The sequence below is a fragment of the Stegostoma tigrinum genome, chromosome 32 (assembly GCF_030684315.1).
Source record: "Stegostoma tigrinum isolate sSteTig4 chromosome 32, sSteTig4.hap1, whole genome shotgun sequence".
Taxonomy (NCBI): Eukaryota; Metazoa; Chordata; class Chondrichthyes; order Orectolobiformes; family Stegostomatidae; genus Stegostoma; species Stegostoma tigrinum.
In genome coordinates, this window is record NC_081385.1 from 9,312,641 (window position 1) to 9,332,031 (window position 19,391).

At 41.1% G+C, this 19,391-nt stretch overlaps 1 protein-coding gene across 4 annotated transcripts in view; it reads left to right on the plus strand.

Annotated features, from left to right (window-relative positions):
- Positions 1–19,391, plus strand: part of dscaml1 (Down syndrome cell adhesion molecule like 1) — a 564,629-nt gene that overhangs the window by 425,685 nt on the left and 119,553 nt on the right. For all 4 annotated transcript variants that reach the window (XM_059638968.1, XM_048562212.2, XM_059638969.1 and 1 more), the window contains 3 exons: positions 1,378–1,545; positions 11,191–11,261; positions 18,175–18,415. In XM_059638968.1, coding sequence (XP_059494951.1) covers positions 1,378–1,545; positions 11,191–11,261; positions 18,175–18,415 — 480 coding nt within the window. The remainder of the gene's footprint in view (positions 1–1,377; positions 1,546–11,190; positions 11,262–18,174; positions 18,416–19,391) is intronic.

The following is a 19,391-nucleotide window of genomic DNA, read 5'->3' on the forward strand; positions in this document are numbered from 1 at the left end:
GGACACAGTAGAGTATTACAAAAACAAAAACAAAAATAACTGCAGATGTTCTAAATCGGGAACAAAAGCAGAAGTTGCTGGAAAAGCTCAGTAGGTCTGGCAGTAGCTGTGAAGAAAAGATTAGGGAAGTTCTGAGGAAGGGCCATCAGGCCCGAAACGTTAACTCTGATTTTTTCTTCACAGATGTGCTGAGCTTTTCTAGCAACTTCTGCTTTTGCTCATGCAGCGTATTAACTTGTAGAGTTATATGTTGATAGTTCATTCTTGTTTACCTGCAATTAAAATCCATTTATTTTTCATAAATAGTTGTTCTTGTGAAGAACAGAAACGTGGTCCCTGTTTCTTTTGATGACCTGAGACCATTAGAGAAATAAATTAGAAGCCTTGCATTCTTTATTAGAGATTTTCAGGAATTGGAGAGCTCGATTCCCAGCACACTCCCCCAATTGAGTTTTAACAGTTACATTTTCTAAGTAGTTTATAGTGCCTATATGGGCATTTATATTCCATCAGATGCAGTACCTAATGTTTTGGTAAGAATTTCCCATTATGAAGCTTCCTGATGTATAACCACACCTGTAACAACTCAGTTACAGCACTTCGAATAAGCTTCAAAAGATGTTGATCCAATCCCTATGCCCAGAACAGCATCACAGCATTGTGTGGCTTGCATTCTGCCCTGAAATTGCGATGGGACAATGAGCAGATCTCCTCGCATCCCCATCCTACTGCAGGTGTGCTGTGCAGTAAAGGCAAGTCCTTAGCTCACTGCCTCCTGATATTTCCTGTTACCTTTAACCAGACAGAGGAAACGTTGCTCTCTCAGACACCTCGCTGGAGATTGTGGGTGGGAGAATATGAAGACAGGTTTCCCCGATAGACTCTTCTCTTGATTTAATGCTGGTTTTCACATAAAAAAATGGAAACAATCAACAATTGGAATGGACAAATATGATAATTTAGCAGATTTGAAACCTAGTGCTTAAAAGGTTGTATTAGCAATGAAGTTGAATTATCAATGGGTTTCAATGAAGCAATTTGGAATCTGCTGGAGTTGGTTGTAGCAATAAGCAGCAAAAGTTCATACTACAACAATTTAATATGCATGCAATGTAATGGTGATAATAAAAAAAAGGCCTCAGGACATCCTGGAGGACTTAAGTTCCAATTTCATACTCTAAGGTGTAATTACAGTGATGGTAGAATCTAAAGGTGACGTATTCTCTTTTGACTGCAAGCCTTTAAGATGAAATTACCTTTTTGCTCAATAGCTATGAAGAGTGAATGATTTTCTCTTTCAGCCTTTCTTTGGTTTTCATGTACAGTCTCTGATGGCAAAGACATTTACAAAAAAATGCTTACTTTTTTCTTCTACAGATTCCTGGGATTTAAAGCAGAGCACCCGAAATATCAACCCAACCATAAACCAAGCCAACATTGTTGATCTGCATCCAGCCTCTGTTTACAGTATAAGAATCTACTCCTTCAACAAGATTGGCAGGAGTGAACCCAGCAAAGAGTTAACTGTTAGCACAGAGGAAGCAGGTACAGAGTGTGACGGGGATAGGGATAACATCTTTCACCATTAACAGATAACCAGAAACTACAAATTGCACACATTTGATTGAGTTCGATTGCAGAATGACTTTAATGAAAAGCAAGAGCGTTCACCTCGTTGGCCAGACTTAAGTGTTAATTCCAGGCACCCCTCTTTGGGAACAAAGTTAAGGCCTTTGAGAAACATAACCACGAATTGTTGGAAAAGCTTGGCAGGTCTGGCAGCATCTGTCAAGAGAAATCACAGTTAACATTTCGGGTTCAGTGACTCTTCCTCAGAACTGTCCGCCCACTCTAATGTTAACTCTGTTTTCTGTCTACAGATTCTGCCAGACTTGCTGAGTTTTTCCGGCAATTTCTGCTTTTGTTCCTGATTTACAGCATTCGCAGTTCTTACGGTTTTTATCAAGGCCTTTGACCGGTTGCTGCTAAAGGGTTTTACTGAGATAGGGATAGTGATGGTTAGCACTGCAGCCTCACAGCACCAGTTTGCACCTTCTCCCCGCGTATATGTGGGATTCCCCCGGGTGCTCTGGTTCCCTTGCACAGTCCAAAGATGTGCAGGTTAGTTGGATTAGCCAAGCTAAATTGCCCGTAGTGTTCAGGGAGTAGAAATGCAGGGTTACAGGGAAAGGGTAAGAGGGTGGGTCTGAGTGGGATGCTGTTCAGAGGGTTAGTGTAGACTTGATGGGCCGAATGGGCTTCCACACTGTAGGGATTTTATGATTCTATTCTATGAGGGACTTCAGTTTATTAGGAGATTGGAGAAGCTGTGACTTTCCTTTTTAGAGTGGAGAAGGTGACAGACATGCTCAACATCTTGAAAATTGTTATGAAACAGGGAGAAATTCCTTCCAATGACAACTGAGGACATAGATTTATGGTTTTTCACAGAAGAGCCGGAGGTAACATGAGGACTAGAAAATTGTGCAGTGAGTTTGAATGATTGGATTCACTGCCTGAAAAAGCTGAGAAAATGGATTCCATCAAGCTTTCAAAAAAGAATACGACAAATACCTGTAAGGAGAAGAAACAGTGATAGGAGAAGTGGAAAGTTGAGGGATCGGGACCAATTGCATTGCTCTTTCAAAAGCCAACAAAAGAACAATGGGCTACAATGCCCCACTTTTGCATTGTGTTGTTGTATTCTTCAAATATAAAGTTCTTAGTAAGAACATAATAAGTAGAAATGGGTATGAGCCATTCAGCCTGCAAACCTACCCCTCCATGTAATAAGATGATGTCTGATCAGCTGCAGGCTTTAACTGTTTTGTGCCATCTTATCATAGCCCTCAATACCCAATATTTAAAAAATCTACCCGCCTCCTTAGTGATCTAGCTTCTATGACTCTCTGTGATAGAGAATCCCATGAACACACTTTTCTCTAGGAGAAGAAATTCCTTTGTTTCTCAGTTTTAATTGAGCATTCCCTTGTTCTGTATATATATCACTTAGTTTGACCCCCCCCCCCATTAATGGAAGCTTCTTCACTAGATCTACTACCAAGCCCCCCTCAGAATCTTGCATGTTTAAATAAGATCACTGCTCATTCCTCTAAACTCTAATGAATAAAGGTAAAACCAGCTCAGTCATTTATGGTAAACCAATCCCTTCATTCTAGGATTCAGCTGAATGAAGCTTACTTGATCAGCTTGCAATGTTAATGCTTCCTTTCTTAAATACGGGGATCAAAACTGTACACAGTACTCCAGGTGCAGCCCACCACTATCCTGTACAGATGAAACAAGGCTTCACTGATTTTAAACTTCAGCTCCCGATCAATAAAGGCCAAAATTCTATTTGCATTCCTAATTACATACTGCACTTGTGTACCACCTGTGTTTCATGCACATGTACATCCATGTTCCCCTGCACTGCACTATTTTGGTGTCTCCCTCTATTTTGATAACAGTTAACCTTTTAGTTCTTCGTACTAAAATACCTCATGCCTTTCTACATTAACGTTAAAACATGAATGTTTTCAAGAAGTTGGATTATTTCTCAGGGCTAAACAGATCATTGTGTTTGGGGAGCAGATGGGAACTGGGTACTTAGATGATCAGCCATGATCGTATTGAATGGTGAAGCAGGACCAATGGTTGAATGGTCTACTTCTAATCCTAGTCTCTTTGTTTGTACGATAAACTCTATACGCCAAGATTTTTGCCCAATTAATCAACCTATCTAAATCTCCTTCCACCTTCATGATATCATCTTCACAACATGCCCTCCCATGTATTATTGTACTGTCAGCAAATTTAGATACATTACACTCTGCCCCTTTTCCAAGTCATTAAAATAGATAATAAATAATTAAGGACCTAAGATTACCCCTTGTGGCACTCAATAGTTATGTTTTTCTTACCTGAAAAAGGCAATGATTAGCAAATCCTCAACCCATGCAAATACATTGTTCCCTAATACCAAGAGCTTTTATCTTGTATAATAACCTTTTACATGGAATCTTATTGAATGCCTTCTGGAAATCCAAAAACACTGTATCTACTAGTTACATTTTTATCAGTTCTTCTTGTTGTTTATTCTCAGAGAACTCTGGCAAATTTGTGACATATGATTTCCCTTTGACCAAACCATTTTGACAGTGTTAGACTGCAATCAGCTTTTCAAAACATTCTGGTGTTTCCTCAATAGTAACGGCCTCTAGCATTTTCCTGATGAGCGATGTTGTGCCTCATCAGCCTATAGTTCCCTGATTTATGTCTCCCTCCCTTCTTGAACAAGGATCTTATAGTTTTCCAATTAGTTATTTTCCTGGAATTCAATACGTTCTGGAATGTTTTGACAAATGTCTCCACCTGCTCCGCAGCCACTTCCTTTAAAACACTTAGATGATGGGATCCTACTTATTTGCGTGATGTAAAGGTATTATTGAGACATTGGTGAGAACTTTGATTTTATTTTGATTATTTTTCAGATGGAACCTGTTTTTAGCAACCAGAACTTGTTGTCATGTAGCCATGTAGTCTCATGAACTGTCTTTCTTGTACATTCACTGATGATGTGCGACTCTGAAAAATGTTGCAATGCCGTCGTGGCATTAAAAAAAAAACTATTGGTTGTTGAATGAAGAGTGTAAGTCTTGTGACCTATTTGTGAGAAAGAATTTAGCTCTCACTCGAGGTGTGTGAACACCTGCAAATCAATGGACAAGAAAGCATCATGCTGCATATATCTGAGGTAACTAGAGCATCACAGTCTGTACAATTACACCCCCTCATGCATTCTCCCTGAAGAAGGGAGAAATTTTGCTGAAAACCTACACAATGTAGGGGAAAAGTAAATAATCTCCAACCCCCTTAGGGGTTGTCCAGAAGGTCACTTTGACCTTGATAAAGGTCCCGTGGTACCCACCTCTTCGACATCTTTGCCCCATTCAGAAAAAAGTCTAGTTCATTTTTGAAAGAATAAGTACTCATCGCAGTCAGTTTCTCTGCTATTGTTTTACATGCCACTCTCATCTATATTGCACTACCCTCACACATGATCTACTGGAGCTTGTTAGTAGTCACTGTGTAGTTTCTGTCATCAAACTACATCTAGGTCGGCCCCTCTTTTGCTGCTCTCCACTTTACCTTTAAAAAGAGACCTTTGCAGCTCAGATCAAAAGGCTAAAATACTGGCATTTTCTTTGGGTGGATATCACCTTTTAGAGTTCTTTTTAGACTTGTAATTAAAGTACCTTTCTCCTAGCATCTAGTTTATTTCTGGCCCTACACAACCTGACATTGGGAACCCTGCTCTTTGCTGTTTGTTTTAAACAGTCGACAAATCTTGTTGAGGCTAACTTCAATTCTCCTTAAGGAGTATTGGCAATAAGTAGGCCTTGGGTCCTATTTTGACAATGTGGAGCTGTCCATGGTGCTGATTAAGTCCCAGGGGAAATTCACCCGACTCTGTTATTGTTAAAAAATGGCTGTTTGTCATTGTAAAGATGTGCTCAGGGTCGTTTGACATACTTATGGACTCATCGACAAGTTCAATGTGAATGCAGCTGAATCACTGTCTCAAAAATGTAGGTTTTATTAATTATCTTCAGTTTGTGTTGTAATTGAAATATTTTTGGTGGTCACGTAAAACCAGAAGACCACATCAATTATTACATACCTTTTGATCAATTCTCAATAAGTCTTTGCACCAGTAATAGCCCACATATTGAGAGCTACATCTCAACCATTCCATTGTAGGAAATCATGTTTCTTTTCTTGGAAAGGAAGGGAAACCAGGTTCCTGAGTCACTTACAGGCCAGACCAGCTAAGGATGACAGTTTCCTTCCCGAAACAATATGAATGAACTGGAAGTGTTTTCTTTTTAACCAGATTTGACAATGGTTTCATTGGTCATCATTAGACCCTCAATTCCAGACTTTTATTGAATTCCATTTCCAACATTTGCCATGGTGGAATTTAAACCCCGGTTTCCAAAACGTTAGCTGCATTTCTGTATTAATAGCCTAGCAATAATGCCGCTATGCTAGCACCTCCCCAAGATTTGCCTCATCAAATTTCTGAGTCTCTGATGGCCTGTCACAGTGCTAATGGTTCAGAGTTCATTCTGTTTATTGGGATTAACACAGAGTGACTCCTGTTTAACATGCCATACAAAGGGTAGCACATTTCAAACTTTAACTATTGTTCCAGGGACAAGTACAACTATACTTTCATCCATCCATGCATATGACAATAAATTGTTTTTGTGAAGCATAATTCCCTTTGTTGCTATGGGTGTATCAGAAAAAGCTACTTTAATTGTTTTTCTTGGTTCTCTAATGAATATGCAGTAGCTTAACTACTAGGAGAACTTTTGTTATTTGATACGAATACCCACCAGTGCTAGTGTGGAGGCAGCAGCTGTTGAACTATGAACAATAAGTGTAATCCATTTCACCATAATATGAAATGGAAATATTCTTTAAAAATTGGACCATTGGTGAATGGTGTAAGGATAGACATAATGTGATAAGATCCTTTACGCTGCCTGTGAGCTTAATTGCCTTTGGGTCTGTGCTGTCATTTTATTATTTTCAATAAATTTAACAATGTAATCTTTGACTTCTTTTAAAATGTGCTCCTCAGTTCCCTTTTTGAAGATATTGACTTTCTCGAGTCCCTCCCCTCCCCCTACCACACCCCAAAACTAGCCCAGCTTGTCCCCGCCTCCCTAACCTGTCGTTCCTCCCACTCATCCTCTCTTCCCACCTCAAGCCCCACACCCATCTCCCGCCCCCTTGACTTGACCTATCTCCTCCCTAACTCCCCACCTATGCTCGCCTTTACTGGCTCCATCTCCATCTCTTTGACCTGTCTGTCCCCTCTCCACCTATCTTCTCCTCTATCCATCTTCTATCCACCTCCCCCCCTCCCTATTTATTTCAGGACCCCCTTTCCCTTCCCCATTTTTGAAAAATGGTCTAGGCCTGAAACATCAACTTTCCTGCTCCTCTGATGCTGCTTGGCCTGCTGTGTTCATCCAGCTCTACACCTTGTTATATCTGATGCTCCAGCATCGGCAGTTCCTACTATCTCTCAAACTAAATGTCACTCTGATTTAAAGGTCAGTTCCTCCTTACCCCTGGTGAAAGGTCATTGATTTCTGGCTCAGTCCAGCACACAATCTGGCTGAATGCATTTGTGCAGTACTGAGAGAGTGCTGTACAGTGAGTGGCGTTATTCTGGTATAATGTTCAACTGAGGCACCATCTCCTTCTTCAGGTGGTCTTGAAAAATATCATAGATTTTTATTTGAAAATGTAGGGCAACATCCTGGCCAATAAGTATCCCCTACACATCATCATTGAAATAACTGGTCATTTTTCACCATTGTTTCTGAGAACATGTTTTTTTCCTCTTTAGTCATTCATGGGATGAGGGTATCACTGGCCAGGCAGCACTTATTGCCCATCCCTAATTGCCCAGAGGGCAGTTAAGAGTCAACCACATTGCTGTGGGTCTGGAGTCACATGTAGGCCAAACCAGGTAAGGAGGGCAGTTTCCTTCCCTAAAGGACATTAGTGAACCAGATAGGTTTTTCCCGACAATTGACAATGGATTCATGGTCGTTGTTAGATTCTTAATTCCAGATATTTATTGAATTCAAATTCCACCATCTGCCATGGCAAGATTCCAACCCGAGTCCCAAGAATGTTAATTGGGTCTCTGGACTAACATAAGAGCAATAGGATAATACCACTAGGCCATCACCTTGCTGTAATGAATTGGGTTGTCGGGATTTTTTTGAAAAAGTACCAGTGTCTATAAATTGAAAGTAATTGATTAGCTGTGGATGCACTTTGGGAAGAGATAAAAATTCTGGATCTCCCTTCTTTTGGCATATTGACTTTTGCTGTTGCTTGCCTTCTCCTCGTTCAAAGCTCTTGAGGCCAGTTAGAAGCTTGAAGACTGAGGTTGTTGTATTTTTGTTAAGTAAAGTAATTGAGCAATGTGAAGAAAAGGTGGATAAACTGAATAGTACTTCAGGTCCAAGGGGATCTCCTGTTCCTGATATTCCAAATGATTTGCCCATGGTTCATTGGACTTTTTCTGTACCTACACATGGGGAGCATGAAAAAGTGAAAAATCAAAATGAATAACAATGTATTTGAGGTAACAAGGTGTAGAGCTGGATGAACACAGCAGGCCAAGCAGCATCAGAGAAGCAGGAAAGCTGACATTTCAGGCCTAGACCCTTCTTCAGAAACAGTGTATTCGTTGCCTGCCCATCATAACTCCAGGGACTGTACCTGTTCACAAAGCAGAATTTTTGAACACAGAGCTTCAAAGGCTGGATTCTGGGATCTACAGTCTCAGTACTTGGTCTTGACCATTACTGATCTCCACTCTAGTTCTGTGATTGCTAAATAGTTGTCATGTCCAATGTATAATCTTCAGATTCTGCCAAACTTGGGACATGTTGTGCTCAAAGTGTTAGTTTGAAGGTTTGTTTGCAAGCTCATGTGCTCCCTCTCTTGCCTTGTTTCTGGAGATGTCTCTTGACATATTTTGAGGTTTCCTGAATGAACCTTCTCCATCATGTCCAGTCAGAAACAGTGGTTTAGCCTGCATTGGCAGACGTGATTGATAACATCCTCAAGAAATTTCTGCTGTCATCCTGGGGACTTCCGGCTATGACTACACTCTGAGTAGAGCAGTTGCTTCATGAGCCTGGCATCAGGAATATCAGCAAAATGGACAAGTTGGACCATACGGTCTGTTTCTGTGCTGTACAAATCTGACTCTATGCCTCAAAGGCCGACAGGACTCTCATGGTCCAAGCTGCCTTTGATATGCAGACATGCAATGTTGCTTTAGTTGACTGAAACAAGACGGAATATAGTGAAGGATTTATCTCTTGTATTTTAATCAATAAATTAAAATAGAACAAGTTTTATTTTATTTGAATACAATGTAGGGATATTGAGATGAGGTTCAGAAACAGATGATGATAAATCCACAGGATTTGACTCAAATGTGGAAATTGAAGTGAATGAATGTATTCTCTCTGTCAATGAGTCCATTTTGTTGTTTCTGAATGTTTCATCTGTTCATTATGTGCATCACAAACCAAATAAGTGCAATTTTATAAGCCTTAAGACAGCATTTTAGACAGGCTCCACAAGGTTAAGATTGACGTATACCTGAACTTTGGGAAACAAAAGTGTAAGCAGTAACTAGATTTGGATTTTTTGTAAGAATGTAGGTGTAATGAAAGTCTCAAGCTCCAGAAAAGTTTAAAGAATGAAAGCACTTTCACTGATGAAATAAATTTCATGTCCTTGTTTGATATAAGTTTTGCAATTGAAATATATTTTAATAAAATCTGTTTGAGAGCTTGGATATGAGCTTCCAGCATGTGGGTTTCGATTTATGTTTCTGAAAGCTTTTAATGATTTATTTCTAAGTATTCCTGTAGCCATGGTGATTTATTTCAAAAACAAAACACAGTCAAAGAGAGAGTTCTTGGGAGGTTAATAGAAATTTCTTTGCATGAGGAGACTTTTACTAGCAAATAAAGTATACAGTTGTGCATTATGCTTTAGGTTTGGAAAGTCAGAGACTTCCTTTTCATGTTAATATGTCAAATACCCATTTAGAAAAAAGCTTTTGGCTTTCAGTTGGCACATTTTGCAGAGACTTTGTTGAAGCTTGATGTGTAAAACAATTGTTCTTGATGAAAGGAGATGATTTAGAATTATTGACAAATGGGCTACCTCAGTTTAAGGAAGTTCAATGTTTGGTTACCTCTGTTTTACTGTTAAAATCAAATCTGCAGCATTGCATGTTTGCACTTCAGTGAATTAAAAACCATGAAATTAATTTCCTATCAAACCAGGTTTCAGTCTATGATCTAATTTGTCGAGTAATAACGGCAGCTGAGATAATAATATTCAGAATATTCCAAAGTACTTCATAGTCAACAGAAACTGTTGTGATGATCTAATTTAATGGAACTAGTTGAGGGATAAATGTTGATCAGGACATCAGGAACTGTCCCTGTATGTCTGCAATTAATGGCATAGTCCTTCTACTTACATTTCACTATGTAAATGGGGCCTCCACTTATGATTTCATTAGAAAGTGCTCCTAACAGTGCAGTGCTCCATCAGCACTACAACTGACGTGCCAGCCTAGAACTGTGTGTTTAGGTTCTGTTGTGTTACATGAGCCCACAGCCCTCTGACTTAGAGACAAGAGTATAACTATTGCTGGCACTAGACTGGTAGACTATCGAAGGGAGTTACCTTCTATGTTAAGGTCCATGCAGCAGAGTTAAGAGCTTATTGCCTAAGCTTCTCCATCTAGTGAACTAATCAGACAACACACAATTTTCCAAAGTACATGCTAGGGATTTGAAAACTTAAGCCTGAAATGCAGCATTAAAATAATTTATGTGGATGAAGTAATGACAGATTGAAGAAGCAAGGGTTATTCCCCTCAGAGAGAGAATATTCTGTCAAGATTTGATGGAACTGCTCAAAATCACAAAGGCCCTTGATGGAGGAGATAGTGAGAAACTGTTCCAGTTGGCAGAAGGGCTGAGAGTCAGAAGACACAGATTTACTTTGATTGGCAAAAGAACCAAAAGCAACGTGAGGGAAAGAAGTTGTTCCTTCAGCTAATGATTACAATATGGGATGGACAGCTTGTGAATGGATTTCAGAAGGACATTACATAAGCAGCTGGTAAGAAAAATATTGCAGGGTTATGGGGAAGAGGTGAAGAGACTGGGAGAAGTTAAGTTGATGTTGTAGGGAGCCAGCGCAAACGTAAACATGAATTATTGGAGAAACTCAACAGGCCTGGCAGCATCTGTGGAGAGAGAAACAGAGTTAACATTTCTGAGTCCCACTCTGGAGAAGGCTTCCCGGACGAGAAATGTCAACTTTGTTTTTTTTCTGTACGGATGCTAGCATACCTGCTGAGTTTCTCCAGCACTTCCTGTTTTTATTTGTTTCAGATCTCCAATATCCGCAGTTCTCTGTTTTATTTTATTCCAGCACAAACTTGATGAGTTGAATGGCATCCGTTGGTGTTATCAGTAGTCCAGAATTTGTGTGATCATTATAGAGGATCCAGTGTAAACACCTAACATTGCACCACTACTTTCTCTCTTTCAGCTCCAGATGGGCCTCCAATGGATGTCATATTACAACCTGTCACATCCCAGAGCATCCGAGTAACTTGGAAGGTAACATTATTCATTGTCAAACTGTCAAGGCTGTGAAATTCCTGGTCAAATCTCAATTTTAACCCACCATACAAGACATTTCTGATAACATTGTAATGTTTGTTTCAAAATCCTTTGTGAATTTTTCAAACTTTTCCGTCCTATCTCTTTTTGCTTTCCACAGCCAGCTGCAGTACTCGAGCGCCTTACTCAGAATGTCCCTTCTTCACATGTATGAGCTGGCACACATTGCAAGGGAGCTTCCTATTCAAACATGGGAGGCATCAGTCAATCCTGAACTCACCCTTAACAGTTATTTCAAATTTGGCTGAGGTCAAAATTTAGAAGGTACCTGTACCAGGCAGACGTTGGCCCTTGAGGTCGCCTTCAGTTCAAAACTGGACCTTTTCAAATTTATTTTGATCTGACTAGTTGCTGCCACTTTCTCTCCTTTAGGTGTACACCCTCCCATTGGTGAGAAACTCTCCCATTGATCACCATACGGGTCTAAACGTTGACTGTCTTTAACATGTTTGGTCGTATTCAAGTCCAATTCCATTTTCACTTAATGTCACAAACACGCATATACAACACCCAAGAAAGATGGTAGGAACTGCTGATGCTGGAGAATCTGACATAACAAGGTGTAGAGCTGAAGAAGGGTCCATACCTGAAACGTCAGCTTTCCTGCACTTCTAACGCTGCCTGGCCAGCTGTGTTCATCCAGCTCTACACCCTGACCTCTATGTAACACCCAAGATGGTTTACAGGAAAATGAGGCCTCGACCCTTACCAAACCCTATCAAGTTTATCTCTTATCGTCTTGGTGGTTGCATTATTAAAGAATAAGAATGTAAGAAATAGGAGCAGGAGTGAGCCATCTGGCCTCTCGAGCCTACTGTGCCCTTCACTAAGACCAGGGTTGAGCTTTTCATGGACCCAGCGCCACTTACCTGCCCACTCACCATAACTTTACTGTTCAAAAATATATCCATCTTTGCCTTAAAAACATTCCATAAGGTAGCCTCAGCTGCTTCACTGTGCAGTAATAACAGTTATTGATGAGCAAAATGACTGTTGGAAGAGGACCTTGTATTCATTTAGCACCTCCCATGACATGCCAAAGTGATGTTGTTTTGGAGAGGATTCATTGTTGTGGTGTAGGTAATGCAGTAACCCAATGGATGCGAAACACATACAGCAGTGTGATAATAATCACCTAAACTGTGGTGTTTACTGAGCGATACATTTCAGCTAGGACAGTTGGGATATCAGAGTAACTGCATGCTGTGTCCTGGGAATTTTCTCCCTCACTGAGAAGGATCTTAGCCGAACTCCTTATTCAAATAACAGCAGCTTCTGAAAGCTACTGCCACAAAACTTCACTGAAGTACCACCCAGGGTGTAAGTGCTGAGATCTGTGGGAGTGGGAATTGACCGAATGACATGGAAGTATTGCCCAAGCTGATCTTTTCTGTACAAAGCCCAATAACACCAATACTTACCCCAGGTGAGATCGGTTAGTGCAGCATGAACCAAGGATCAAAACAAGACCCTTCCTGATCCATGTGATGCTGTTCATTAGTTGGACGGCCCAGCCTAAGTCTTGAACTGTTGCCTTTGGCTGGCTGTTGTGGGAAGGTGGTGATGATGAGGTACTGGGGAAAGGAGAATTGGAAATACAAAGAGAAGTAAAGTTCTCAAACAGTTAAAGTTAAACAAAGAAAATCTTAGCAGGAGAAGACTATCTAATTAATTCAAGGCATTTTTAAATAAGATTTCAATTAAATAAACCAAAAACTCAATCAGAATTGGTGAACGGACTTTATTCTACATGTGAATCTGCTAGGTGAATAATAAGTGAGCAGTTGCAGAGTTAATTTAAAGTAAAACTAAAACAAATGTAATTTATCTTTAATGGGACATTACAGACTGAGAGGGCACACACATTCCTTATTAGACCATGAATCTTTGCAGAATTATATGTGTTAAGGAAGTGTTTACACTTAACCTGTGCAAATTAAGACTGTGAGGATGTTTTCTGTCTGATTGCATCTTAGGCGCAAAACAAATCAAATGATTCTTAATAATGTTGGTATATTTGTAAAATAAATATAAATCATCTGAAAAATTCCCTGACGTCTTAGCAGATAACCTTTTCTTATTTATTCCTTCACAGACTATTAGTAGCACTAACTAAGACAGCATTTATTGGTTGAGGAGGTGGTGGTGAGCAGTCTTAAATAGTTGTAGTCCCGCAGTGCAGGTACACACACAGTGTAGTGTTTGGATTTTAACCCAGTGATAGTGAAGAAACAGTTGACATTATTTTCCAAGCAGTGAGTTTGGTGACTTGGGGTGGGATGTTATCAGGCTCTGAGCAATGTAGGCTGTTGTCAGATGGGTGACAGTAATGGTCAGCTGTTTGACCAGCCCCATCTTGACACCAAGACCATCTCATTGCATGTTGTATGATTTTTTCAACTGGTGTGATGAGTTTGTCACTAGGATAGTAGCAGGTTCCCAATTGGTGCTCATTAAACACCTTGTTGACAGCCCAATTTACTACTAGTTGCAATCTTACTAAACTCACCACAAACAAACCAGCAATCGGCAAAACATGGCATGGAAATCAGATCCAGTTCTCAGCAGCTTCAACTTGTGCTTGTCCATGGTGGTCACCCAGCATCAACATTACCGCTACAGTACATGGGCACAAGCCACATGTACCCCAGCTCCATGGACATTGACATCAGACCTGTGCCATCCTCTGAGCCCTCATGGTACATCTCTAGTGCATTTCCAGAGCACTGCTGCGCTTCAGTGTTACACCTCAGGCCTCATGGTAATGCTGCAGCAGGGGACGCTGTGCACTCAGGTATCTGCACCCAGCTCATGGACTTGTGCAGGCTGTATCTCTGGTCTCTTTACTTACCACCATACTGCTCACTCACTCTGAGCCTAACTGGTTGCTCACAGTGCCCATGCTTCGCCCTTATTTTACATTGATCTCTCAGGCAGAGACTCCAGGTTCACTTTACTATTGCCCTGCCATGCAACTTAGCACAGTCACAAAGCCAGAATGGCAGCAGACTTCAGTTCAGTTCAGGGAGATGCCCTTTGCTCAGGGGCTGCCAATGTAGCTAACTCAGCCACATTAGGGGCATTAAAACAGTCCTCGGATAAGCATATGGATGATGACGGGATAGTGTAGGGGGAGGGGCTTAAATGAGTTCACAGGTCGGCGCAACATCGAGGGCCGAAGGGCCTGTTCTGCACTGTGTTGTTCTATGTTTTATGTTCTAAACTCAAGGCGACTCGAACTTAGCCAAAAACCTTAAGACTCAGCCTTTGGAGGGGCAATGTTCATAAGCCCCTGCTGCCCTTATACTTCGAGGTTGCAGAGGTTGTGGGTTTGAGAAGGTGCTGTCGAAGAAACCCCAGTAAGTAGCTGCCATGCATCACATAGGGGCAACAAATACTGGTCTTGCCAGCAACACCCACATCACAGAAAGTACACGTATTGAAGACACAATGCAGCTAAGGTGCAGTGGGTGAATATTTGAGGTGCTGGATAGGGAATTGATTCAGCGTGTTGTTACATCCTCGGTGGCATCAAGCTTGATTGTTATTGGAGCTGCATTCTTCTTATTGCAACTAATGATCTATCACGCTTGTGCCTTTTAGCTGCTGGAGTACCTTTGAGGAGACAAGGGTCAAGAGTTATTCACAGCAGAATGCCCAACCTCTGGCTTTCTTTTTGAGCCAAATGTATTTATATAGCCAGTCCAGTGATATTTCAGGTCAGTGATAACTCCCAGGATGTTCATGGTGGTAGATTCAGTAATGGCAATCTCTTTGAAATTCAAAGGGAGATAATTAGACTTTCTAGTCGGAGGTCTGCTCCTGATTATGCTATTGAGTTCCACAAAGTGATAAATCTGTTTCATCCCCCAACCTACACTGGTGGAGGAGTGTGATTACCATATGATGAATTTATGTAGCATGGAAAAAATATTACATTCACTGGACTGATACCTGGGATGAAGGGATGATCATTAGGATGAAAAGTTGGGCAGGCTGGCGCCCTACTGGAGTTTGGAAGAACTGACCAAAATGTATCAGATCCTGATGGGACTTGATGATGGATGTTGAGAGGATGCTTTCCTTTGTGGGAGAAAGTGGAACAAGACAAACAGTTTAAAAATAAAGGCTCTCCTATTCAAATCAGAGATGTGGAATTTCTTTCCCTGCATCTTTGGATCTCTCTTCCCCAGACAGCAGTGAACGTGGGTGTTTTAATATCTTTAAGGCAGAGGTCTATAGACTCTTGAGTAAGAAGGGGCCTCTCTGGTTATCGGAATTAACCATGAATATGGAGTTGTAGTCACAATCAGATCATTCATATACTTAACAAAATGGGGGAAGCAGGCTGGCAGGTATCTACCTTTGCTGTTAATTTGGAAGTACATATGAGATTACAAGTACATTAACGTCACCATAATCCCAAATACCTGTAGGGCTGTTCTCTCATTAAAGAGAGAGAACTGGTGATTTAACCTGGGGATCACCATACCTCAGCCACGGGGAGAGTTTGCGATGGGGGGCCTTTCATGGTAACCTCAGAGCCAGTGCAGTAATTGAACCCAAGCTATTGGTATCACCAAGCCAGCCAACTGAGCTAACCAAAGCTCAGCTCAGCTCTCCTCTCCCCTCCTCTCCTCTCTCCTCCCCTCCTCTCCTCTCTCCTCCTCTCCTCTCCCCTCCTCTCCCCTCCTCTCCCCTTCTCTCCTCTCCTCTCCCCTCCTCTCCTCTCCCCTCCTCTCCTCTCCTCTCCCCTTCTCTCCCCTCCTCTCTCCTTCTCTCCCCTCCCCTCCTCTCCTCCCCTCCTCTCCTCTCTTCATTGCTGCAATGAAATATATAAAATATTATCAAATCAGCCATGATTGCATTGAATAGAGAAGCAGATTCGACAGGCCGAATGGCCTACTTCTGCACAAATGTTTAATGGTCTGTAAGACAATTTTTGACCATAGATGAAGAGTCATGCAGCATGGAAACAGACCATTCAGTCCAACTATTCCACGCTGACCATGTTCCCAAGCTAAAGTAATCCCACCTGCCTGTGTTTGCCCCATATCTCTCCAAACTTTTTCTAATCATATACTTATCCAAATGTCTTTCAAATGTTGTAACTGTAGCCACATCCACCACTTCATTTGGCAGTTCATTTCACATATAACCACCCTCTGTGTAAAAATCTTCCCCCTTTTAAATCTTTCTCTTCTTGTCTTAGAAATGTGCCCCCTAGTTTTGAATTGCTGCACTTTATATTTTAAAAGTAATTAGACTAAAAATGATGTCTGTAGCTTTAGGGCTTCAACTGTCTTATTACATTGCTGATCTCTCAATTGTTCAAAGATTTGGCTGAGCATAATAAATGTCTTATTTTCCCCCCAACAATCTACCTTCCCCCTTTTCTCCATTGACAGGATTGGTTCCTCTTATCTTTCAGTTACAGATTTTGAGAACTTTCTGGTTCATTTTTCACAGAGAATCCATAATTTTATTGAACACTAGTGTTCTCACACAAAACAAAACCAGAAATGTTTTCTTTTAAAAATGACTGCTCCTTAGTCAAAAGCAGGTTCAAGTCAAATATTTCAATGGGTATGCTGTACACTGGTCTACTTCTGGTGATCAGTAACAACATGTTAAAAGCGGTAACTTTTTAATCATTTTTCAATGGAACGCAGCAGGGTTTTCTGAGTTTACTTTGTTACAAAATGATCAAGAAGAGAAGTAAAAAAAAACTAACCAATATTTCCAGCAAACCAAGTGAAGGAAAATCTTCGATTGTTGCAGTCTGCATTGGTGATGGCTTGCTGGTATTATCACTAAGCTTATTACTCCGGAGACACAGGTAATGTTCTGAGAACTGGGCTTCAAATCCTACCATGGCAGATGGTGGAATTTGAATTGAATAATTCAACTTGTAACTTAGGGAGTTGAACACTTGTGTTTGTTATCCGCTGTAGCGGGAAGGTTAATTAGGAGAGAAGAGTGGTAAGGTCTTGTAGAGCTGGGAGATCGTGCATTGCAAACTTCTGCCTTGCTAAAGTTGAAGATTTCTCACAAAGCTATTGTTTATACTTATATCTAGTTAATATCGTACTCAGTGAAATGGCATCAAGGAACCTAATGCACTGTGAATATTCCCAAGCTCACTGCAGTCCCCATCCCGATGGACATTGCTCAGTATAAATTTGAAATCTGAGTGAAACACAGAGAATGCTGAGAAGCTCAGCAGGCCTAGCAGTATCCATGGAGAGAGAAACAGAGTTAACGTTCTGAGTCCGACATAACAAGGTGTAGAGCTGGATGAACACAGCAGGCCAAGCAGCATCAGAGGAGCAGGAAAGCTGACGTTTTGGGCCTAGACCCTTTTTCAGAAAAAACATTTCTGAAGAAGGGTTCAGACCCAAAACGTCAGCTTTCCTGCTCCTCTGATGCTGCTTGGCCTGCTGTGGTTATCCAGCTCTACACCTTGTTATCTGAGATCCTCCAGCATCGGCAGTTCCTACTATCTCTGTGACATTTTGAGTCCAGTATGATTCTTCTTCAGAATTCTTGAGTTGTGACAAAGAGTCTCAAAAAGAGACAATCTGGACTTGAAATGTTAACACAAATTCTTTCTCCAAAGATGCTGCCAGACCAGCTGAGTTTCTCCAGCATTCTCTGTTTTTGCTCCAGATTTCCATAACACAAAATATGTAGTTTTTGTATAAGGTTGGAATCAATTAGAGAGGGGAAAGGTTTGGTTAGGCCTATGATTCAAAGCAGCTGTATTAACGGAACAGAAAGCGCAGTTACAGACTATTACCTGGCCAAACACATGGGCCTGAATTTGTGACACCTTATGTGTGTTATCCAGGCACCCAAGAAGGAGCTTCAGAATGGGGTGATCCGTGGCTACCAGATTGGTTACCGGGAGAATGGGCCTGGCAGCAACGGTCAGTACAGTATTGTGGAGATGAAGGCCACGGGGGACAGTGAAGTTTACACCTTGGACAATCTGAAGAAGTTTGCACAATATGGTGTTGTGGTCCAGGCGTTCAACAGAGCTGGGACAGGTCCGAGTTCCTCAGAAATCAACGCTACAACACTCGAAGATGGTAAGATGTAGTCTAAATTAATGTAGCAGAGTGATTTTATGCGGTTACTAACACCTGTATTTTTCATAGTCACCAGAGTTGAAGAGATGCTGAGCAGTGGTACTCTTTCAAGTTCAGTCATTTTCAGCTCAGCATTGCTCACTGACTTGACCCATTTATGAAGTCAAAGTGATGCTCCATTCATTTGTCCTAACTACAGTTCTTCATGCTAACCTCAGAAAGGGATCTCCTGTACCGATAAAACTATAATGACCGTCCATCAAAGTGAACTAAAATTGGAACAGCTTCCCTTTCAGGGAGCAGGCAATTCATTACCTTTTCCTTGAACCGATACAGGCCACAGCAAACTCTTTCTCAACAAGGTGCCTTTGTTCCAAACTTGAAAGATCACCCTCTACTGTATGCCCATGTGAATGAAGAACTGCACTCAGTATAGAAATCGGAAAGAGTGTCATTTACCATGTGGAAAGGTTCCCTGAAATCAGCTTACAAAGAGCCAGGATTAGAGTTGAGACCCTGTTGTTTAGGGTAAGGGTCTGCATGGACTGCAAATCCAACAGGGCACAGAACCGACATACAGACACACCACACACACACACACACACACACACACACACACACACACACACACACACACACACACACACACGTACACATTTGAAACATAGACATTAAAATGAAGTAACAGTTGCTAGGAAGCTATTCTTTGAGGTGATAAGAGCTGTTCACAGCGCTTAACTCTAAAATCTATTCAATCCTTTTCCAATTAAAATTGCCCATGCTGCTGGATTAATGCAAACTGAATAACTTCATTCATTTGAGACATGAACTCTTCTTTCTCACACATGGAATCCCGGAAGAGGAGTGCTTGGGTAACATAACAAGGATGACAGGGAAGGCATGCTAAGGATAACCCTGACACTGGAACTGTTGCTCAGCAAGGTCCTGACAAATAGATTTCTGAACAGATTACATG